This window comes from Silurus aristotelis, assembly GCF_946808225.1.
Source record: "Silurus aristotelis genome assembly, chromosome: 25".
In the NCBI taxonomy this organism is placed as follows: Eukaryota; Metazoa; Chordata; class Actinopteri; order Siluriformes; family Siluridae; genus Silurus; species Silurus aristotelis.
Window position 1 is genome coordinate 9,909,942 of NC_139598.1, and position 20,587 is coordinate 9,930,528.

Here is a 20,587-nt window from a genome sequence, read left to right on the forward strand (position 1 = left end):
TCTGTTCTACAGTACATTGCCCTGTTTACCAGTATCTGGAAGTAAGGACTGTTTATCAGACTGTGTTTTTGCTCTTCCCACATTGTCTGTCGGCTCTGAACTTGGAACTGTTATTGGATCTGATTCTGTCTGCCCTTTATTGATCTGTTTGCCTATATTCAGACTATGGACTGTTAGTGGTTTTATCCTGCTTCTCCTATATTACCCTATAGAAGTGTTCATAAGTTTTCGAACAGTCGATATCTTTCTATTATTGCTACTTCCATTAAAGATTGCTTAATTTTGCATTTTGGGTCCTTTCAGTACTATCACTGACAGTATGAGTCTGTCACTGAACATACTTCTTAAACTTTCCAGTGTTTTATGTAGTGGATGGGAGGAGTTATCCAAGATGGAATGTACTTTGGACAGCATCCTCCTTTCAGACACTATTGTCAAATAGTCAAGCTCCTCCTCAACATCATTGCTGGCCTTGCAGATCAGTTTGTTAAGTCTGTTAGTGTCTGCCACTCTAAGCCTGCTTCCCCAGAATGCCACAGCATACAGGAGTGCATTGGCCACAACAGTCTCATAAAACATCTTCAGTATTGCCTTGCAGATGTTGAGGGACCCCAGTCTCCTCAAAAAAAATAGAGGCGGCTCTGGGCCTTACTGTAGAGCCCCTCAGTGTTCTTCGTATATTCTAGTTTTGTCTATGCAAACCCCCCAGGTATTTGTAATCCTCCACCATCTCCACACCAATGCCACGATTAAAGACAGGATTTATAGGTGCCTTTCTCTTTCTCAGGTCCAAATTAAGATGTAGAAAGTTGTCCTCACACCATGTGAAAACATTTTCCACCACTGTCCTGTACTTCTTCTCATCACTGTCACCGATAAATCCCACTATTGCAGAGTGATTTAAGAACTTGGCAAGAAGATGGCAAGACTCTGTCTGGTAGCCCAAGTATTGCTGATCACTTTTTCTGACACACAGTGTTGTAAATGCACAAACTGAGGCCTTCCAGTCAGGCAGTCTACTATCTAAGACACAAGGAAGGCATCAACCTGCATCACTGTCAGCTTTTCACCCAGAAGTGCTGGCCTGATGGTGTGAGTGCATCCGGTTTAGCAGGTAAATAATGGCATCCTTAACTCCCAGTTTTTGTTGGTATGCAAACTGGATTTGATCTGTATGGAGGACGGATCCCTCCATGGTCTTTATGATGTGGGATGTTACAGCCACTGGTCTGTAATCTTTGTAATTTTATTACATTTGATATCTGCAGCAGTGGTAGTGCAGGTTAACTGTTGTTCTTAACTGACATGGATAGCTTCTTGGACCACTGTTCATTTTCAATCAGGGGCACTTTGATGTGGATATATATATCTTATGTAAAAATGGATTGTCACATTTCATGATCCTTATTATCAACAGTTTGCTCTAAAATTACTAAATTACAAATAAAGTATGTATATCTTCATATTATTAAATGCAATTCATGACCTAACAATAAGATGTCCTTTCAATTGTTAATCACAATATATGGCCAAGAAAACAATTTTTCTTAATGATGCTTGTTTATCATGCCCTAGTAACCAGTAGTAAATGTTTTTTACTTTTGTTGCATCTCGATTAGACTATTGTAATGACTTATTGACTGGAAATTCAAGTAAGTTCATTAGTAAGCTTTAGTTAGCCCAGAATGCAGCAGTAAGAGTCCTTTCCAGAACCAGAAAATATGGTCACATCACCCCTATCTTAATCAGTCTACATTGGCTCCAAATTAAATCTTAAACTAATAAAAAAAAGTACTACTACTGACATATAAACCACTGAATAGTCTTGTGCTGATGTATTTAAGTGAACCTTTGTTACGTTATGATCCATCAACCCCACTTAAATTAAAAGGTTCAGTATATAGCATGGGATCATGTACTGTATATAAAATGTTTTTGTTGAAATTTTGTATGCTGTCGGCCCCCCACTCTAACGTGTTCACTCAAGTTTGTTGACAGTGGTGTGGCAGGGCCTATACAAGTGATCCCTCATATCTGTGTTTCCATCTGGCTTTGTCTTGCTGGAGTCCGTACTTGGCCAATGATACTTTGTCTTTAACCTTTATGTAACAATATGTATACTTAATAATCCTTATTTCTCTTTCCCTGTACTCTCTTTCTCTCTCTCTCTCTCTCTCTCTCTCTCTCTCTCTCTTTCTCTCTCTCTCTCTCTCTCTCTCTCTTTAGTTAACATGTTTCTGAGATACAAGTGACCAGTGTTCCTGCCCCTAAGTCTTTTTGCATTTGCCTGATTTATCTTGATGCTCTACCTCTGGATGGAGTTCTCTTGAATTCGAGACTACTTTGTGCTGCTGAGGATAGTTCCACATGAACAGCCTCAATATACTTGAAGTAAGCAACTCAAGAATTATGATTATGTATCTGAACTGTACTTAATTTTAACAGTCTGCTAAAATAGTTTAGGACTGACTTAGAAATTACCAGATATTAATCTGATCATGCATCTGTAGGTTGCCAATCCAAAGTTTGTCACCTAGTAAGCATGTAAACGTGTTTTTCTGGAAAAGGTTAAACTTTTTTTAAGAGCTAATAAGGTGTTTAATTTGTGATTCTGTTTAACTTTTTCAATTTAATCTCTGGTGACTGTATTAGTGTGCAATATATGGTTCTCCATTGTAGTCTAAATATGTTTGTGGGAGAGCACGAGGTTCAGGGGAAGCAACACTACTCAGGACAACGACCAGTCCCGAACAAATCAATCAATCAATCAATCAATCAATATACAGTGGGGCAAAAAAGTATTTAGTCAGCCACTAATTGTGCAAGTTCTCCCACTTAAAAAGATGAGAGAGGCCTGTAATTTTTTTATCATAGGTACACTTCAATTATGAGAGACAAAATGAGAAAAAAGAAATCCTGAAAATCACATTGTCTGATTTTTAAAGAATCTATTTGCAAATTACGGTGGATAATAAGTATTTGGTCAATAACAAAAGTTCATCTCAATACTGTTTTATATCCTCTTTGTTGGCAAAGACAGAGATCAAACATTTTTTGTAAGTTTCCCCAAGGTTTTTACACACTGTTGCTGGTAGTTTGGCCCATTCCTCCATGCAGATCTCCTCTAGAGCAGTGATGTTTTGGGGCTGTCACTGGGCAACACGGATTTCCAACTCCCTCCAAAGATTTTCTATGGGGTTAAGATCTGGAGACTGGCTAGGCCACTCCAGGACCTTCAAATGCTTCTTGCGAAGCCACTCCTTCATTGCCCGGGTGGTGTGTTTGGGATCATTGTCATGCTGAAAGACCCAGCCATGTTTCATCTTCAATGCCCTTGCTGATGATGGGAGGTTTTCACTCAAAATCTCACAATACATGGCCCCATTCATTCTTTACTTTACATGGATCAGTCATCCTGGTCCCTTTGCAGAAAAACAGCCCCAAAGCATGATGTTTCCACCCCCTTGCTTCACAGTAGGTATGGTGTTCTTTGGATGCAACTCAGCATTACTTTTCCTCCAAACACGACAAGTTGAGTTGTTAGTGGCCTAGCCAGTCTCCAGATCTCCCTCCAAAGATTTTCTATGGGGTTGAGATCTGGAGACTGGCTAGGCCACTCCTGGACCTTCAAATGCTTCTTGCGAAGCCATACCTTCGTTGCCCGGGCGGTGTGTTTGGGATCATTGTCATGCTGAAAGACCCAGCCATGTTTCATCTTCAATGCCCTTGTTGATGGAAGAAGGTTTTCACTCAAAATCTTACGATACATGGCCCCATTCATTCTTTCCTTTACACGGATCAGTCGTCCTGGTCCCTTTGCAGAAAAGCAGCCCCAAAGCATGATGTTTCCACCCCCTTGCTTCACAGTAAGTATGGTGTTCTTTGGATGCAACTCAGCATTACTTTTCCTCCAAACATGACAAGTTGTGTAAAGTTGTGTAAAAGTAATATTTTGGTTACATCTGACCATATGACATTCTCCCAATCCTCTTCTGGATCATCCAAATGCTCTCTAGCAAACTTCAGACGGGCCCGGACATGTACTGGCTTAAGCAGGGGGACACGTCTGGCACTGAAGGATTTGAGTCCCTGGTGGCATAGTGTGTTACCGATGGTAGCCTTTGTTACTTTGGTCCCAGCTCTCTGCAGGTCATTCACTAGGTCCCCCCGTGTGGTTCTGGGATTTTTGCTCACCGTTCTTGTGATCATTTTGACCCCACAGGGTGAAATCTTGCGTGGAGCCCCGATCGAGGGAGCTTATCAGTGGTCTTGTATGTCTTCCATTTTCTAATAATTGCTCCCACAGTTGATTTCTCCACACCAAGCTGCTTACCTATTGCAGATTCAGTCTTCCCAGCCTGGTGCAGGTCTACAATTTTGTTTCTGGTGTCCTTTGACAGCTCTTCGGTCTTGGCCATAGTGGAGTTTGGAGTCTGACTGTTTGAGGTTGTGGTCTTTTATGCTGATAACGAGTTCAAACAGGTGCCATTAATACAGGTAACAAGTGGAGGACAGAGGAGCCTCTTAAAGAAGAAGTTACAGGTCTGTGAGAGCCAGAAACCTTGCTTTTTTTGTAGGTGACTGTTAGTGTTAAAACTTTTTCACACTATCTCACACACATTTCTTTGTCCGTTCAGTGTCTATAGGATATTTACGATGTTAGTCTGTAAGGTAAACAGAGAGTCTTATCTGGGCTCACAAATCTCGGGCTGGTATATCTATCCTCTTGTCTAAACAGGAAAACACTTTAGGTCAGCCTTTTGTGTGTGCGTGTTCGTGTGTGTGTGCGTGGACTGTATCATCCTGTGTGTATAAATACGTGTCTGCCACCTGCAATAAACTGAAGAGGAACATTTTGCCACATTCTGTGTGCTGTGTATTTCTTCTTCCCTGAATTCAGAAAGGCACTACGGAGCATCACAGGTCGTATGGAAAATCTCTCCATGAATTAAGTTTCGTTTTGGGCATGATAAAAATCTAACAGAGACCAAATACTTATTTTCCACCATAATTAGAAAAATAATTTCTTTAAAAATATGACAGTGATTTTCTGGATTTTTTTTTTTCTCATTTTGTCTCTCATCCTTGAAGTGTAATTGAAATGTAAGTGAAACATTACAGGCCTCTCTCATCTTTTTAAGTGGGAGAACTTGCACAATAGGTGGCCCCACTGTATGTATGTATGTATGTATATATGTATGTATGTATGTATCTATCCATCCATCCATCCAAAATCTTGCATCTCTAAATGTCTCTTAACATGGTCAGGAGTGCCAGATAGGTGTGTGTGTGTGTGTGTGTGTGTGTGTGTGTGTGTGTGTGTGTGTGTGTGTGTGTGTGTGTATGTGTATGTGGGAGGGTCTAGATTTCTTAAGCTTCTTGAATACTCGGAAAAAGCAATGTTGGATGGGGGGGCGTGAACTGTTGTGAGGGGAGCAGGGAAAATTGTTGTAGATCACCAAGTGTGAAAAGAAGTTTGGTCTTGACCTTTGAGAGGACTTTTCAGGATTGCAGGATTGTCTTAGCTTGGGCTTGTGCTGCTGCCTCTGGAATAGAAACATTTTCTAACATTTTACAGAAAGATGAAGCCAAATTAATCAAGCAATTTATCACGCAGCAAGCGTGAAGGGGGAAACCCGGTGCAACAAAACAAAATTTGAAAGAGGCTGGGGAAAAGCCTGGAAAACCATCACAACTTGTTGTTTTGTGTGGTCTAAAATCATTTAACAATAACATTAACATTAAACCTGAAACTGTCAAATGTTTTTACTCTACAGTAGAAACTAATTAAATGTCCTTTCCTATATTCCCATTTGTTAAATAGTTCTCTTGTGTATGTACCATTTTGTACATTATAATTCAGTGCTATAACCCACACACCCCATTTCATGATTTTTCTACTTTTTATGTCCACATAGATACACATTCGTAGCTGTAATGTGATATTGTAAGACAGAATATATCTAAATGTTATTTATTTTTAATAGTAAATTAGATTATACTGTACCTATTGGACTCATTTCAGGAATACTGGATGTGTAGGGTTCATTTATGAACTGTGGAGCATTGTCATTGATATCCAGGACTTTGATGATGAATTCTGACTCAGGCTCCAATGGCTGGCCACTTTTGCGATCAACAGCTTCAGCATGGAGCATGTAAAATGCCTTCTGTTCCCTGTCCAAAGTCTTATGAATATGGATTTCACCAGTGAACTCGTCAATGTTAAAGATCTCTCCTGCTCCCTCTCCAGACAGGGAATACTTGATGGCATGGACTTCTGTGTCGTAGGTTGTTTTTAGCTAAGTAAAAGTAATGAAATAGTACTTATAATTAGAGATAATATTGTAGTAATGAAAATGTATCTATATTAACATAATTACTATTATACTATTAAATAACACAGTAAAGAACAGTTAATTTCAGTCCAATAATTGTGATTAGACAAGTAGCATTTCAAGAAAGCTGTTAGTCTTTCACACAAGTTTATCTTTTATGCACTAGTCTTTTATGCACTTGTAACAAGGTTGAAATAGTTTTATTTCAATAGATTTTCTTGTTTATGCATCTCAAACCCCCCCCCCCCCCCCTTTAACAACAAAGTGATTCAGTCCTGATAGCCATATCTGCTGATCGCTCTCTTAGCGGTCTTTTCCTTCTCTCTCCCGAACGGAAGAGGTATGCTGTGTTCCATGCTACAGATTAACGGCTTGAATTGGTTAAAAATAATTTAAACACAGACAATTTATGCACTTTGGGATGTTATTTTTGTTGACAGTGTTACTGATGTGTGAGCTGAAGCTGTTGTGACAATCTGTATATAAAAATACATTTTCTATGCAGGTATGCATTGACAAACCATATTTGAAATCAATATTGTTGCGTTTCATATGCTCCTTTGTATAAGTTTGTGTATGGAGTTACTGCTTTTCCTTTTGTTTTTCTTTTCGTTTTTCCTTCTCTCTCGCGAACGGAAGAGTGTTACTGATGTGTGAGCTGAAGCTGTTATGTCAATCTGTATATAAATATACATTCTCTATGCAGACCAAATCTGGCGCTCTCCTGTTGTTTTTTGCCGTGTTCAACACAACGCAGACCACAGAAGCATATGGTTACACTGGTGCCGTGACCCGTGCAATTGTTCAGCGGCTCCCGAACTCCAGAGGTTGCTGCACAGACTAGAATACGTCGGACTTCATTGCTTTTCGCTTCACCGAGGGGTGGCATGGACTAAGGTAACAGTACTCATGTCTTCAAAATTAAAGACGTTTTAAGTGTACATTGATTTGATTTGATAGTGCCTCAAATGTTTTAAGCAATTGATTGATTTATTAGAGTTGTAAAGTTAATATTGCAAAAGTGCAATATCATTTATTCAGTTTTGAATGCAATTCTTTTTTTTGTATGTTAATTTATGATGCATTCTAACAAAGATAGTGATTTTGGTGCCTACCATTTTGGGGGAGGCAGAGGGGTTTTGATATTTAGTGGTTTATGTACTCCTGGGAAGACATTGATTTTGATGCTAATAGAGTACGGTTTTCTACTCCAGCATCTTATGACATACCACCACTTGAAATTAGTTTATTAGAACCTACTGTAGCACTATCTAATAAACAGGTAAAACAACTGAGCTCTGATATCAGTCAGTCGATTAAATCTAGCTTGTTTCTTAACAATCAGATACCTACCTCCAACTTTTGTTACGATTGTCAGAGGTGCTCACCTGTGGATCCGTGTGCTACCACCATTATTGATGCTTCAAAGATAAAGCTTGTGCTGAAAAGTGGTAAAGAGCCACCATACTTTCGTGGTGACAATTCAGATAAGTGTTCAATCTTTAAATGGGAATATTTGCCAAAGACCTACCTTGAAAAAGGCAATTATTCCAAACAATAATGCATTGATGAGATCATAAACAAATTGATGGGCCGGGCAAGGGATGTTATTCATACATGGTTGCGCAACAGTGTCTCAGTCTCTAGGAATGGTGATGTAGATATGGTATTCCGTATCCTTAAACAACACTTCGGGGGTGTTATATCCACAGGTCTTCCCCTGGCTGACTTTTACGCTACTAAGCCATATCAAAATGAAGGCCCTTTTGATTTTTGGATTAGATTAAACAAAGCTGCTGACCTAGCTAAACAGCATCTTAAAAGTAAAGGCAGAACATTGCAAAATTGGGACATGGAGATTGTTGTTATGTTCATACGTAATTGTCCTGATAAAGATCTCTCAATTATGTTTTTTAGCAAACCACAGCGTGAATGGACCGCTGCAGAGGTACAGGATCGTTTGGATGAATTTGTAAGAAACCGCAAATTATATGAGTGTCAGTTCTTGCAACAAAAAGCTAGTGCTGTCAGTAATGATTTGAGTGGTACACCACCAAGTTGTTAGGGCTCCTGGGAGTTCAGTTGAGCCTGATCATGCAACATGTGAAAGTAACACGATGGATAGGATACTAATTATGCTGGAGATAGCGCTGACATGTAACACACAGTCCTCCAGGGCAGTTGTGCATCGCAAACCAAATGTAAAGAGACCACAAGTGTGTAAAGTCTTTAATGACCACAACACAGTTGCTCACTGTAGATTGCACAAATTGTGTTTCACTTGCTACCGTCCTGGACATACACACGACATCTGTGAGATGACTACGTCACAGGTTATGCCAAACAGCTCGACTGCTGCTGTTGACGGTCAAAGTCAAAGGTCCTCTCAGGGAAACTATTGAGCCTCCATCTGCAGGAGGGCGATGGTGGGCACATGAGTTCAACCTCCTTTGATAGTGATGATATTGAGTCTGTATATGTTTTCTTGTGCGAAAATGTCCCGAAGTCTAGCAAAGTTATCTTGCAAAATACCATGATAACATCTCAAAGTGAAAGTTTGTTCTACACTAATGTATTAGTGCAGGATAAGGTTGAGTTACAAGGCATGATGGATACTGGGTTAGTGGCAACTACCATCAGTGCAGACATAATACCCATGTTAAAACAAGCAGGCGTGATGACGGAGGACATGCTGGCCCCTGTCGATATTGTTTTAGTGGGTTGTGGGGGAAAACAAACCAGTCCTTTAGGACTATGTGATTTGAATCTTGAGGTTTATGGGTACAAGTTTTAGTCCCAGTTTTGTTTGTAAAAGGACAGATTGATCCCATTGTTTTAGGTACAAATGTACTTAAGCCACTTATCAGACATTTCAAGTCAAATGATGGATTTTGGCATGTTATGAATAAACCTGATTTACCATGCAATAATGACAGTAGCCAGTTCCTTCGTCTTCTGTCTAACCTAGAAAGATGCCGAGGGGAGTCCATCCCAGACAAAGTTGGAAGTTCAGTAACTCTTCGGCCTATGACCCATTTGGTGTGGGATTGCCCACAGGTACTGTATTATCAGCTGGCAGCACGGTACTCATTGAGCCATGTGCATCCCCATGTGTGAACAACAGATAATGGTTGGGCGGATAGTGTCTCCACTGTGGGGAGATGGGTGGCTGTCCATGAAGAATATCAACCCCACTTCAGCAGAAATAACTCTAGGTAGGAACTCAAAAATTGCAGATGTTTTCCCCTGCATTGCTTTGGAGGACTTTGATCAGTTTTCTGACACTTTAACTGTTCATCAAAATGTGGAAAAAGTGCGAAGTAATAGTTCCTGCTGTAGCCTTACTGCCAGAAGCTTATGTAGTAACATCATCGATGTGAATGATAAGCTGGAAAAGCTAGGGCTTACCTCCATTCCGATTGGCGACTGCGAAGTGTCATTACAGTGTAAAAAAAAACTTGTTGGTTTGATTGAGACGTATGAGTCTGTCTTCTCGAGACATCATCTGGATTGTGGGTGAGGCATGGGATTTCTGCCATTGTATTAGATTAACAGATGACCGACCATTTAGGTTGCCATACCGCAGAATATCGCCTGCTCAATATCATAAACTGAAAGAGACATTGAATGAGATGGAGGCAAAAGAAATTATTCGCAAATCCTGTAGTGAATTTGCCGCTCGCTTGGTTCTGGTGTGGAAGAAAAATGGCGATCCGCGAATCTGCACGGATTTCAGATGGCTTAATGCCAGAACTGTTAAAGGCGCCCATCCGCTTCCACATTAGAGTGACGTCCTGGCTGCGTTGGGAAAAATATGTTCTTTAGCACCATGGACTTGACGGCTGGCTATTACAACATACCCCACCATGAACTCAACAAGAAGTATACAGCATTTTTGTCACCGATTGGACTACACGAATACAATCGTCTCCCGCAGGGGCTGTGTAATAGTCCTGCCACGTTTATGCGCATGATGTTTACTATATTTGGTGATCAGAACTTTTTAAGTCTTCTGTGTTATCTCAACCATTTGTTGGTGTTTGCCAAGACCGAAGAAGAGAGCTTGGCCCGATTGGAAATATTGTTTCGGCGCCTGAAAGAACATAACTTGAAACTCTCACTTTCAAAATGTTTTTGAGGTGTTAGGTTAAATTCCTAGGGCATGTGATTTCCCAGAATGGAAATTCGAGTGATCCAGATAAAGTGGAAGCCATAGTCAAGGTGACAGAGGCTGATTTGATGGAGTTGGATGGTGGCACTCCATCGCCTTCCAAAATACGTTCCTTTTTAGGGATGGTAATCCACTATCAGCATTTTATTGAAAACTGTTCTGTGTTGGCCAAACCTTTGTTTGCTTTGACTAGTGGTCAGAAAAGGCTTTGGAAATCAAAAAGCAATAAAAGGCCTTTGTTGTCCGGCAAACTTGGCCCAGATGATTGGACCCAGGAGTGTAAACAGGCTTTTCGGGATCTTAAGGCAGCACTCACTGAAGAAGTGCTTTTGGCTCACCCTGACTTTAGTAAGCTGTTCATTTTATCTGTTTAATTCAATTCAATTCATTTGTATTTGTATTGTGCTTTTACCAATGACCATTGTCTCAAAGCAGCTTTACACAGAAAATGTGGTGATTTAAAAGTGAACATGTTCTTTATAAGTAAGTTTGTCCTTAATGAGCAAGCCGGTGGCGACTGTGGCAAGGAAAAACTCCCTGAGATGGCATGAGGAAGAAACCTTGGGAGGAACCAGACTCAAGATGAACCCATCCTCATCTGGGTTGCACTGAATGTCCATTTATAGCAGATATACGATGTTGGGGGGTACAGTGATGATGTTTAGAAGCGAAAAGAAGTCCTGAGTCAATGTAGCAGACTGTTGACATTAGCTACAGTCCAATGCATCCTCAAAGCGCCCGTTCTTACTCCGGAAATTCATTGAACCACCCAAGGCATCGATGAGAAACTGTCCCAAGCTGCACAGAGTGGCCTCCAATCGAAGAGAACACTATCCAGAGGCAGGCCTGGACGAAGTGGGAAGATCCACAAAGGGGGGAGGGGCAAGAACAGTGGTCACTGGAACTTTAGGAGCATGTTTAACTTGACTGAGAGAGAGAGAGAGAGAGAGAGAGAGAGAGAGAGAAGGATATGGATTATTATGTGTCATTGTTAAGCTGGTCCCTCTCATCTTGCTTTGCTGAAATATACTGCTGTGTATCATCAGCATAACAATGGAAGCGAATACCATGTTTATGTATAATTACCCCCAGAGGCAGCATATATAAAGAGAAAAGCAGTGGGCCTAAGACAGATCCTTGCGGAACGCCAAACTTTACCTCAGAGAGTGTGGAGAACGCACCAGCATCAGTTTGTTGATGTTAATGGTGAGTTCTCCACACTCTCTGAGGTAAAGTTTGGTGTTCCTCAAGGATCTGTCTTAGGCCCTCTGCTTTTCTCTTTATATATGCTGCCTCTTGGAGAAATTATTCATAAACATGGTATTAGATTCCATTGCTATGCTGATGATACACAGCTGTATATTTCAGCAAACCCAGATGAGAGAGATCAGCTTAACAATGTTGAAAAATGTGTAAAGGACATTAGACAGTGGATGCTCGATAACTTTCTTCTGCTAAACTCAGATAAGACGGAAGTACTTTTTCTAGGACCACATGCAGCTAGAAGCAAACTTTCCGATTACCTAGCTTTTCTGGATGGTGTTTCTGTTTCAGCGTGTACGGCTGTCAAAGACCTTGGTGTGATTATTGACTCGAGTCTTTCCTTTGAGGCTCACGTGAATATTATTACCAGGATCGCCTTCTTTCACCTTAGAAATATTACTAAAATTAGAAATATGATGTCGTTACAGGATGCAGAAAAACTAGTTCATGCTTTTGTTACTTCTAGATTAGACTACTGTAACGCTTTACTGTCTGGGTGTGCGAGTAGGTGCATAAATAAGCTTCAGTTAGTTCAGAATGCAGCAGCAAGAGTCCTCACTAGATCTAGGAAATATGACCACATCACCCCTGTATTAATCAGTCTACACTGGCTCCCAATCAAATCTCGCATTGATTATAAAATACTACTACTGACATATAAAGCACTTAATGGTCTCGCACCACCGTATCTGAGTGAACTTCTGTACCAGTATGATCCTCCACGCCTACTTAGATCAAAAGGTGCTGGCTATCTGTTGGTTTCTCCAATAATGAAGATTACAGCAGGGGGCAGATCTTTCTCTTATAAAGCCCCGCAGTTATGGAACAGCCTTCCTATCAGTGTTCGGGACTCAGACACAGTCTCAGTGTTCAAGTCGAGGTTGAAAACATATTTATTCAGTCAAGCCTTTAATCAGTAGATTTTTTCTCAGGTAAAGGCTCAGATCTGGAGGGAAAATTGATATAGAGTGTTTGGTGAACTGGGATATTTGTACGCTGTCGTCCCCTCACATTCACGTGTTCACTCAGGTTTGTTGATGGTGGTGTGGTGGGCTGTCTCTTATCCCAGAGATCCCTCATGTCTGTGTTGCCTTCTGGTTCTCCCTTTTAGTTATGCTGCCATAGCGAGTCTTGCCGGAGTCCAAACTGCACAGTGACTTTAACTCTCATGCAACAATAGGTACACTTAATAATCCATATCCTTCTCTTCCTGTCACCCTCTTCTCTCTCTCTCTCGCTCTCTTTCTCTCTCTCTCTCTCGGTCGAGTTAAACATGCTCCTGAGGCTCCAGTGACCACTGTTCCTGCCCCTCTCCCCCCCGTGGATCTTCCCACTTCATCCAGGCCTGCCTCTGGATAGTGTTCTCTTTGACTGGAGGCCACTCTGTGCAGCTGGGGAAGGTTTGTCATCAACGCCTTGGGTGGTTCCATGAAATTCCGGAGTAAGAACGGGAGCTTTGAGGATGGATTGGACTATAGTTGATGTCAACAGTCTCCTACACTGACTCAGAAATACATTTCGCTTTTGATCATCATCACTGCACCCCGCAACATTGTATACCTGCCACAAATGGACATTCGGTGTAACCCAGATGAGGATGGGTTCCCTCTTGAGTCTGGTTCCTCTCAAGGTTTCTTCCTTATGCCATCTCGGGGAGTTTTTCCTTGCCACAGTCGCCAGTCGCCACCGGCTTGCTCATCAGGGACAAACTTACTCATAAAGAACATATTCATTTTTAATCACCGCATTATCTGTGTAAAGCTGCTTTGAGACAATGTTCATTGTTAAAAGCTCTATACAAATAAAAATGAATTGAAATGAAAAATGAACCATCAACAAACTGATAGCGATCAGTCAAATAAGACCTGAGCCAAGAGAGAGCTGTTCCCTTTATTCCAACAACATTCTCAAGTCTAGCAAGCAGTATAGTGTGATCAACCTGTTGATGCATCTACCGCTGGACTTGGTGCAGTGCTGTCGCAAATTCATCACAACAGTGACAAAGCACGGCCAAAAGCTTTTGCCAGCAAATCTATAAACATGCTCAGGCAAAATATCATGCACATCGCCTTGAATTGTTTGCAATGAAATGGGCGATTTGTAATAAATTTAGCCATTGGTTATGTGGTCACAAGTTCACTGTGTGGACCGACAACAATCCCTTGAAGTACATACTGACCAAGCCCAGGTTGGATGCCTGCGAGCAGTGCTGGGTGATGCAGCTGGCACCATTTAACTTTGACATCCAGTACATTTCGGGCAATAAAAAATGTGGTGGCTGACGCCCTCAGTAGAGAGCCTTTTGTGCAGTCTAAAATTTTGCACAGATTGACTAGGGTTCCATATTCCACCCTTCTTAAGCAGGCGGCCAATTTCAATAAGGATGATGTTTAGAATATGTTTCAGCTGCTCAGTTTGAGATTTGAGATGCTACCTGTGAAGCTGTGTGTACTGCAGGAAGTGTACAGGTGAGCAGTGATGAGATTTCTGCTGTCATGCAAACACATCAGCATTGGGAAGATGCTGGTATTGTGAGAGCTATTTCACATGTACAGTACCTAGAGTCTCTTAGTGCAGAGGGGCAAAATCCTGTTCCTGTTTTCAGCCATAATGAACTCCTTACTGAACAAGTTAATGATGCTGTTGTTGGCCGGGTCAAGTTTTTTATTGACCGCGGTCGTTTTCCCCTCAAACCGTGAAAAAGTTCATGAATCACGCGGGATGTTAAGGATATTGTGACAGTGAAACAGTGAAACTGAACACGTGCCAGTGTATCATGTGTCCAAGCACCCAGTGACAAAACAGAAAGCTTACCAATATGTTGTATTCATGATGATGCGGGCCATCAGAGTCAGCAGCGCTCATTAGGGTTGGCCAGACAGAGGTTTTATTGAAATACAATGGAGAAAGATGTGCACAACTGTAAGAGATGCATTATGAGCAAGGCTCCTGAGCCTGAGGCTAGGTTTCCATTACCACTTCGTCTCCACTTAAATTAGTCTGCATAGACTTTTGATCAGCTGAAGACCACAACAATAAGTCTATTGACGTTTTGGTAGTCACTGACCATTTCACAAATTTGGTGTGTGCATATCCTTGCCTTAACCAATCCGCAAAGACAGTGGAACAGGTTCTTTGGAACCTGTGTCAGTTGGCTGGTATTAACAAAACTCACACCACACCATACCATCCAATGGGCAATGGTCAGGTGGAAAGAATGAACCGCACTCTTGGTAACATGATTCGTGCACTGCCCCCCAGATCTAAAGACAGATGGCCGCAAATGTTGAACACCTTGACTTTTGCATATAATTACAGTATCATATAATTACAGTAATACATATAATTATATAATTACATAACATATAATTACATATAATTACAGTATCATAATCCTACACAGGCAGGAGTGTATAACAAGAAGTGTAAGGGACAACCGTTTGATATTGGTCAAAGAGTTTTATTGGCCAACAAAGGTGAAAGAGGGAAAAAGAAACTGACAGATCGTTGGGAGAGTACAGTTTACACAGTGATCGACAAAAATTGTTAAACACGTACAAGCTCAGAATTCCTTCTGGTGTTGTTAAAACTGTTCATAGAATCTGATTATGCCAGTTGACTTTCTGCCATTGCCTGATACAGACGCTGTCAAGGAACAGTTATCCAGTTTGAGTGATGATGAACTTGAGAGCTCTAGTTTTGAGCATCTTGCAGATGAAAGGACTACTCTATGGGTTGCTGACCTTCCAGCACTGGCAGTCCTGTTGCGGACAATGATGGGTCGGATGGGCAGAATGTGATGTGTAAAGACACTGCTCAGGCAAATGATGTTGACATGGTAACAACTGTTACCGCTGAGTGTGATGTTACTGTTGCTGGTGTTGACTGTGATAAACATGATTGTGGCCCTTCTGAATGCAGGAGTGGGAATCAAGATGATTCTGCATCAGGTGTCATTTTGTGTATGAAGTACGACAAGGAGGTTGTGGCAGTTCACAAAGGAAACCATGTTAATGAGCCTTCTCTTACTGTACAACCGTCTACCTTTGTGAAGACTGAGTTGTCAGTGAAAAGACCTGATCTAACTGATGGTTTTCATACTAGACGTGGGAAACTTGTAAAGCCGTTAAATAGGCTCATTCAGACTATGTCTAGTCAATTTGTTAGGAATATTTTTGTGGGGAAAAAAATGGTACTATGAGTTCTGGGAAAATGGTTACTTTGGTACTGCTTTTTTTTGTTGTTATTGTTCTGTTACTGTATCTACTGATGTATTTTCTTTTTTTTGTTTGTTTCCTTATAGAGGGATAATGTGTAATTGCGTATAGTCTGTTAAGACTGTAAAAGCTGTTTAATAGGCTCATTCTGACTGTGTCTAACCTATTTGTTTTTAATCTCTTTAGTGAAATCTAAACAGCTAGACAGCATCGGATGGTGGTCTGTAGGATGGTCTTGGAGGCGAAGAAGAAGAGGAGGAGAGTGAGGACTGAAAGAAGAATAAGATGGTGGAAACTGAAGGAGGAAGACTGTAGTGTGAGGTTCAGGGAAGAGGTCAGACAGGGGCTCGGTGGTGGTGAAGAGGTGCTGGATGATTGGGTAACTACTGCAGGAGTGATGAGGGAGGCAGCTAGAAAAGTATTTGGTGTGTCATCTGGAAATAGAAAGGAAGACAAAGAGATGTGGTGGTGGAATGAGGAAGTGCAGGAGAGCATAAGGGGAAAGAGGTTGGCAAAACAGAATTGGGATCGACAGAGTGATGAGAAAAGTAGGCAGGAGTACAAGGAGATGCGGCAGCAGGTAAAGAGGGATGTGGCGAAGGCCAAGGAAAAGGCATGTAAGGACCTATATGAGAGTTTGGACACTAAGGGAGAAGAAAAGGATTTGTACCGATTGGCCAGGCAGAGGGACCGAGCTGGGAAGGATGTGCTGCAAGTTAGAGCAATAAAGGATGGAGATGGAAATGTGTTGACTAGTGAAGAGAGTGTGTTGAGAAGGTGGAGGGAGTATTTTGAGTAGCTGATGAATGAGGAAAATCAGAGAGAGAGAAGGTTGGATGATGTGGAGTTGGTGAAGCAGGAAGTGGATAAGATGAGTAAGGAGGAAGTGAGAGCAGCGATTAAGAGGATGAAGAGTGGAAAGTCGGTTGGGCCAGATGACATACAGGTAGAAGCATGATGCATGAGATGGCAGTGGAGTTTTTAACCAGATTGTTTAACAAGATTCTGGAAGGTGAGAGGATGCCTGAGGAATGGAGAAGGAGTGTGCTGGTACTGATCTTTAAGCATAAGGGAAATGTGCAGACCTGCAGTAACTACAGGGGAATTAAGTTGATCAGTCACACCATGAAGTTATGGGAAAAAGTAGTAAGAGCCAGGCTGAGAGAAGAGGTGACCATCTGTGAGCAACAGTATGGTTTCATCACCACAGATGCCTTATTTGCTTTGAGAATGTTGATGGAGAAGTATAGAGAAGGACAGAAGGAATTGCATTGTGTATTTGTGGATTTAGAGAAAGCGTACGACAGAGTGCCAAGAGAGGAGTTTTGGTATTGTATGAGGAAGTCAGGTGTGTCAGAGAAGTATGTGAGGGTGGTGCAGGACATGTATGAGGACAGTGTGACAGCAGTAAAGTGTGCAGTAGGAATGACAGACTGGTTCAAGGTGAAGGTTGGACTGCATCAAGGATCAGCCCTGAACCCTTTCCTGTTTGCAGTGGTGATGGAAGGGTTGATGGACGAGGTCAGACAGGAGTCTCCCTGGACTATGATGTTTGCAGATGATATTGTGATTTGTGGTGAGAGTAGTGAGCAGGTTGAGAAGAGCCTGGAGAGGTGGAGGTATGCGCTGGAGAGAAGGGGAATAAAAGTCAGTAGGAGTAAGACAGAGTACATGTGCGTAAATAAGAGGGAGGGCAGTGGAGTGGTGCAGTTGCAGGGAGAAGAGGTGGAAAAGGTGGACTGTTGAGGTACCTGGGGTCAACAGTGCAAAGTAATGGAGAGTGTGTTAGGGAAGTAAAGAAAAGAGTGCAGGCAGGGTGGAGTGGGTGGAGAAGAGTGACAGGAGTGATTTGTGATAGTAGGGTATCTGCAAGAATGAAAGAGAAAGTTTATAGGACTGTGGTGAGACCTGCGATGTTGTATGGATTAGAGACAGTGGCGTTGAGTAAAAGGCAGGAGGCGGAGCTGGAGGTAGCAGATCTGAAGTTGTTAAGATTTTTGTTGGGAGTGACGAGGATGGACAAGATTAGGAATGAGTTTATTAGAGGGACAGCCCATGTAGGACGTTTTGGTGAAAAGGTGAGGGAGGCGAGATTGAGATGGTTTGGACATGTGCAGAGAAGGGACATGAGTTATATTGGTAAAAAGAATGCTGAGGATGGAGCCACCAGGAAGGAGGAAAAGAGGAAGGCCAAGAAGAGGTTCATGGATGTGGTGAGGGAAGACATGCAGGTAGTTGGTGTGAAAGAGGCAGATGTAGAGGACAGGGTGGTATGGAGACGGATTTTCCGCTGTGGCGACCCCTATTGAGAGCAGCCGAAAGAAGAAGAAAAAGAAGAAGAAGAAGAGTGTAATAAGGTTTAAAATTTAAACAATGTTTTATTTCATATTGTTTTATTGCATTCAATGTGGTTCTATAATTGTTGAAATCAGTGTTTTGTAAAATACGTTTAAAAAGGGTCTGTAAGGATGTAATGGGTGGCCTTCCCTCTCACAAAGTGGTTCAGTCCTGGTAGCCATATCTGCTGATCGCTCTTTTAGCGGTCTTTTCCTTCTCTCTCTTGAACGGAAGAGGTATGCTGTGTTCTATGCTACAGATTAATGGCTAGCATTGGTTGAAAATAATTCACACACAGAAAATGTATGCACTTTGGGATGTGATTTTTGTTGACAGTGTTACTGATGTGTGAGCTGAAGCTGTTGTGACAAATTGTGTATAAAAGTACATTCTCCATGCAGGTATGCATTGACAAACCATATTTGAAATCAATATTGCATTTCATATGCTCCTCTGTATAAGTTTGTGTATGGAGTTACTGCTTTTTCTTTTTGTTTTTCTTTTCACTTTTCCATCTCTCTCCCAAACGGTAGAGTCTTAATGATGTGTGAGCTGAAGCTGTTGTGACAATCTGTTTATAAAAATCCATTCTCTATGCAGACCAAATCTGTCTCGCTCCTGTCGTTTTTCGCCATTTTCAACACAAAGCAGACCACAGAAGCATACGGTTACACACTTTTATGCAATTATACAATCAGCAAATCTTGTGATATATGTGCAATGCATAAAATAATGCATATACAGGCCAGCGGATGTTCACATTAAAAGTGAGGGGGATGATAATGGAGAGAAAGAATTGCCATTACAGTTTAAGCTGACAATATGGCTAAAGTAATTCCAGCATTGGTGGATAATAACGAAGTAAACGTAATTTGTTACTGTACTTAAGTAGCTTTTAAATGTATCTAAAGTATTTCAATTTGCAGAGACTTTACTTTATCACTACATTTAAAAGTAAAAATATCTTACTTTTTACTTACTTTTTGTACTTTACTACATTTTGCTAAATCAGTTGTCCCTTTTAATTTATGAGTCGATCTCACAAAAGTGAGTACATTTTAACAGCCATTTAGTATATCTTCTCAAGGGACAATACTATAAAATTGAAACTTGGATATATTTTATTAGTCCATGTGCCACTTGTATAGCAATATAAATTTACTGTACTCTAAAGATAATTTAATATACAGCCATTATTGTTAAAATTACTGGCAACAAAAGTGAGTACATCCTAAGAGAACATGTCAAAACTGTGTCCAAAGCAGTGTTGGGGGTAACGCGTTACAAGTAACGTGCGTTACGTAATAATATTACTTTTCTGGAGTAACGAGTAAAGTAGCGCGTTACTTTATACATTTACCTTATACAGTTACCTTTTTTAAAAAGTAACGTGAGTTACTTTTCAGTTAAATTATTTTGCATAAAAAAATAAATGAATCAAAATGAACGTAGTCACGTAGAATCGCGCACTCATACGTGCGAGCGGCGGGAACAGAAGCTGGTCAGAAGCGGAGATGGCAAACCAGAGCATTAAATTACTGTGATGTGTAGTGGATACACAGATTCAATTATGAGGGGACTTTTATTTTGATATGGGCGCCGCCATTTTGTTTTGCTCCGACATGTGCGCGAAAAGTGTATGTAGAAGAAGGAAAAAGGGAGAAGAGCAGTGGTGAGCTTATGAAAAACGTGCAGTTGATTTTGAACTTCTTAATCAGCATAGGAAGTTAGTTCAGACTGATGACATGCATCAAAGCTACCTGACATGCTTCTAAGTCTCCATTCATCTTAACTAGCCTGTTATTTCGTTGTGCTTCTGAATAAGGCTGGACAACAGACCCGTTAAGGTCATTTGAGTTATTCGGTGTGGAAGTTGAATACCCCCGTGTTTTTGGGTTCTTTTGCGATTTACATCCAGATTTTTGTTAGTTCAAACGAACTCAAAGCGTAGTGGATGCTTTTGCGGGGACTATTAGCTGATTCGTTGGATGGCATCGTGTGTTTGTTGTTTCCTCTAATTCATCACCGTTGGAAGGGATTGTGGCCTCGTCGGGTCGTGCTGTGTCTTTCAGGATCACGAGGGCAATCATTGGGGTGTAAAGAGTTAAGGGAGCAGTACCCTGCCTATCCGGACACCTTTCAGCGCTCCGTCCAGGACCCAAGGGTGGTGATGTACAATAATTTGTTCATTTTCCGTGAATGTTGATAAGCAAGTTACCTTTTCTTTTCAACAAGTATCAAAACAGAACTGTGTTTAAAGA

The 20,587-nt window shown here is 41.2% G+C and overlaps 1 protein-coding gene and 1 long non-coding RNA gene across 4 annotated transcripts in view; both read right to left on the reverse strand.

Annotated features, from left to right (window-relative positions):
* The window catches only part of cdh19 (cadherin 19, type 2), an 84,827-nt gene that overhangs the window by 59,219 nt on the left and 5,021 nt on the right, over positions 1 to 20,587 (reverse strand). For all 3 annotated transcript variants that reach the window (XM_083529916.1, XM_083529914.1, XM_083529915.1), the window contains one exon: positions 6,008 to 6,302. In XM_083529916.1, the coding sequence (XP_083386042.1) occupies positions 6,008 to 6,302 (295 nt within the window). The remainder of the gene's footprint in view (positions 1 to 6,007; positions 6,303 to 20,587) is intronic.
* Positions 3,067 to 4,439, reverse strand: LOC310719891. Its single transcript, XR_014531586.1, has 3 exons — positions 4,033 to 4,439; positions 3,653 to 3,807; positions 3,067 to 3,257 (listed from the first exon to the last, which is right to left on the reverse strand). It is a non-coding gene; the product is annotated as an uncharacterized lncRNA (long non-coding RNA).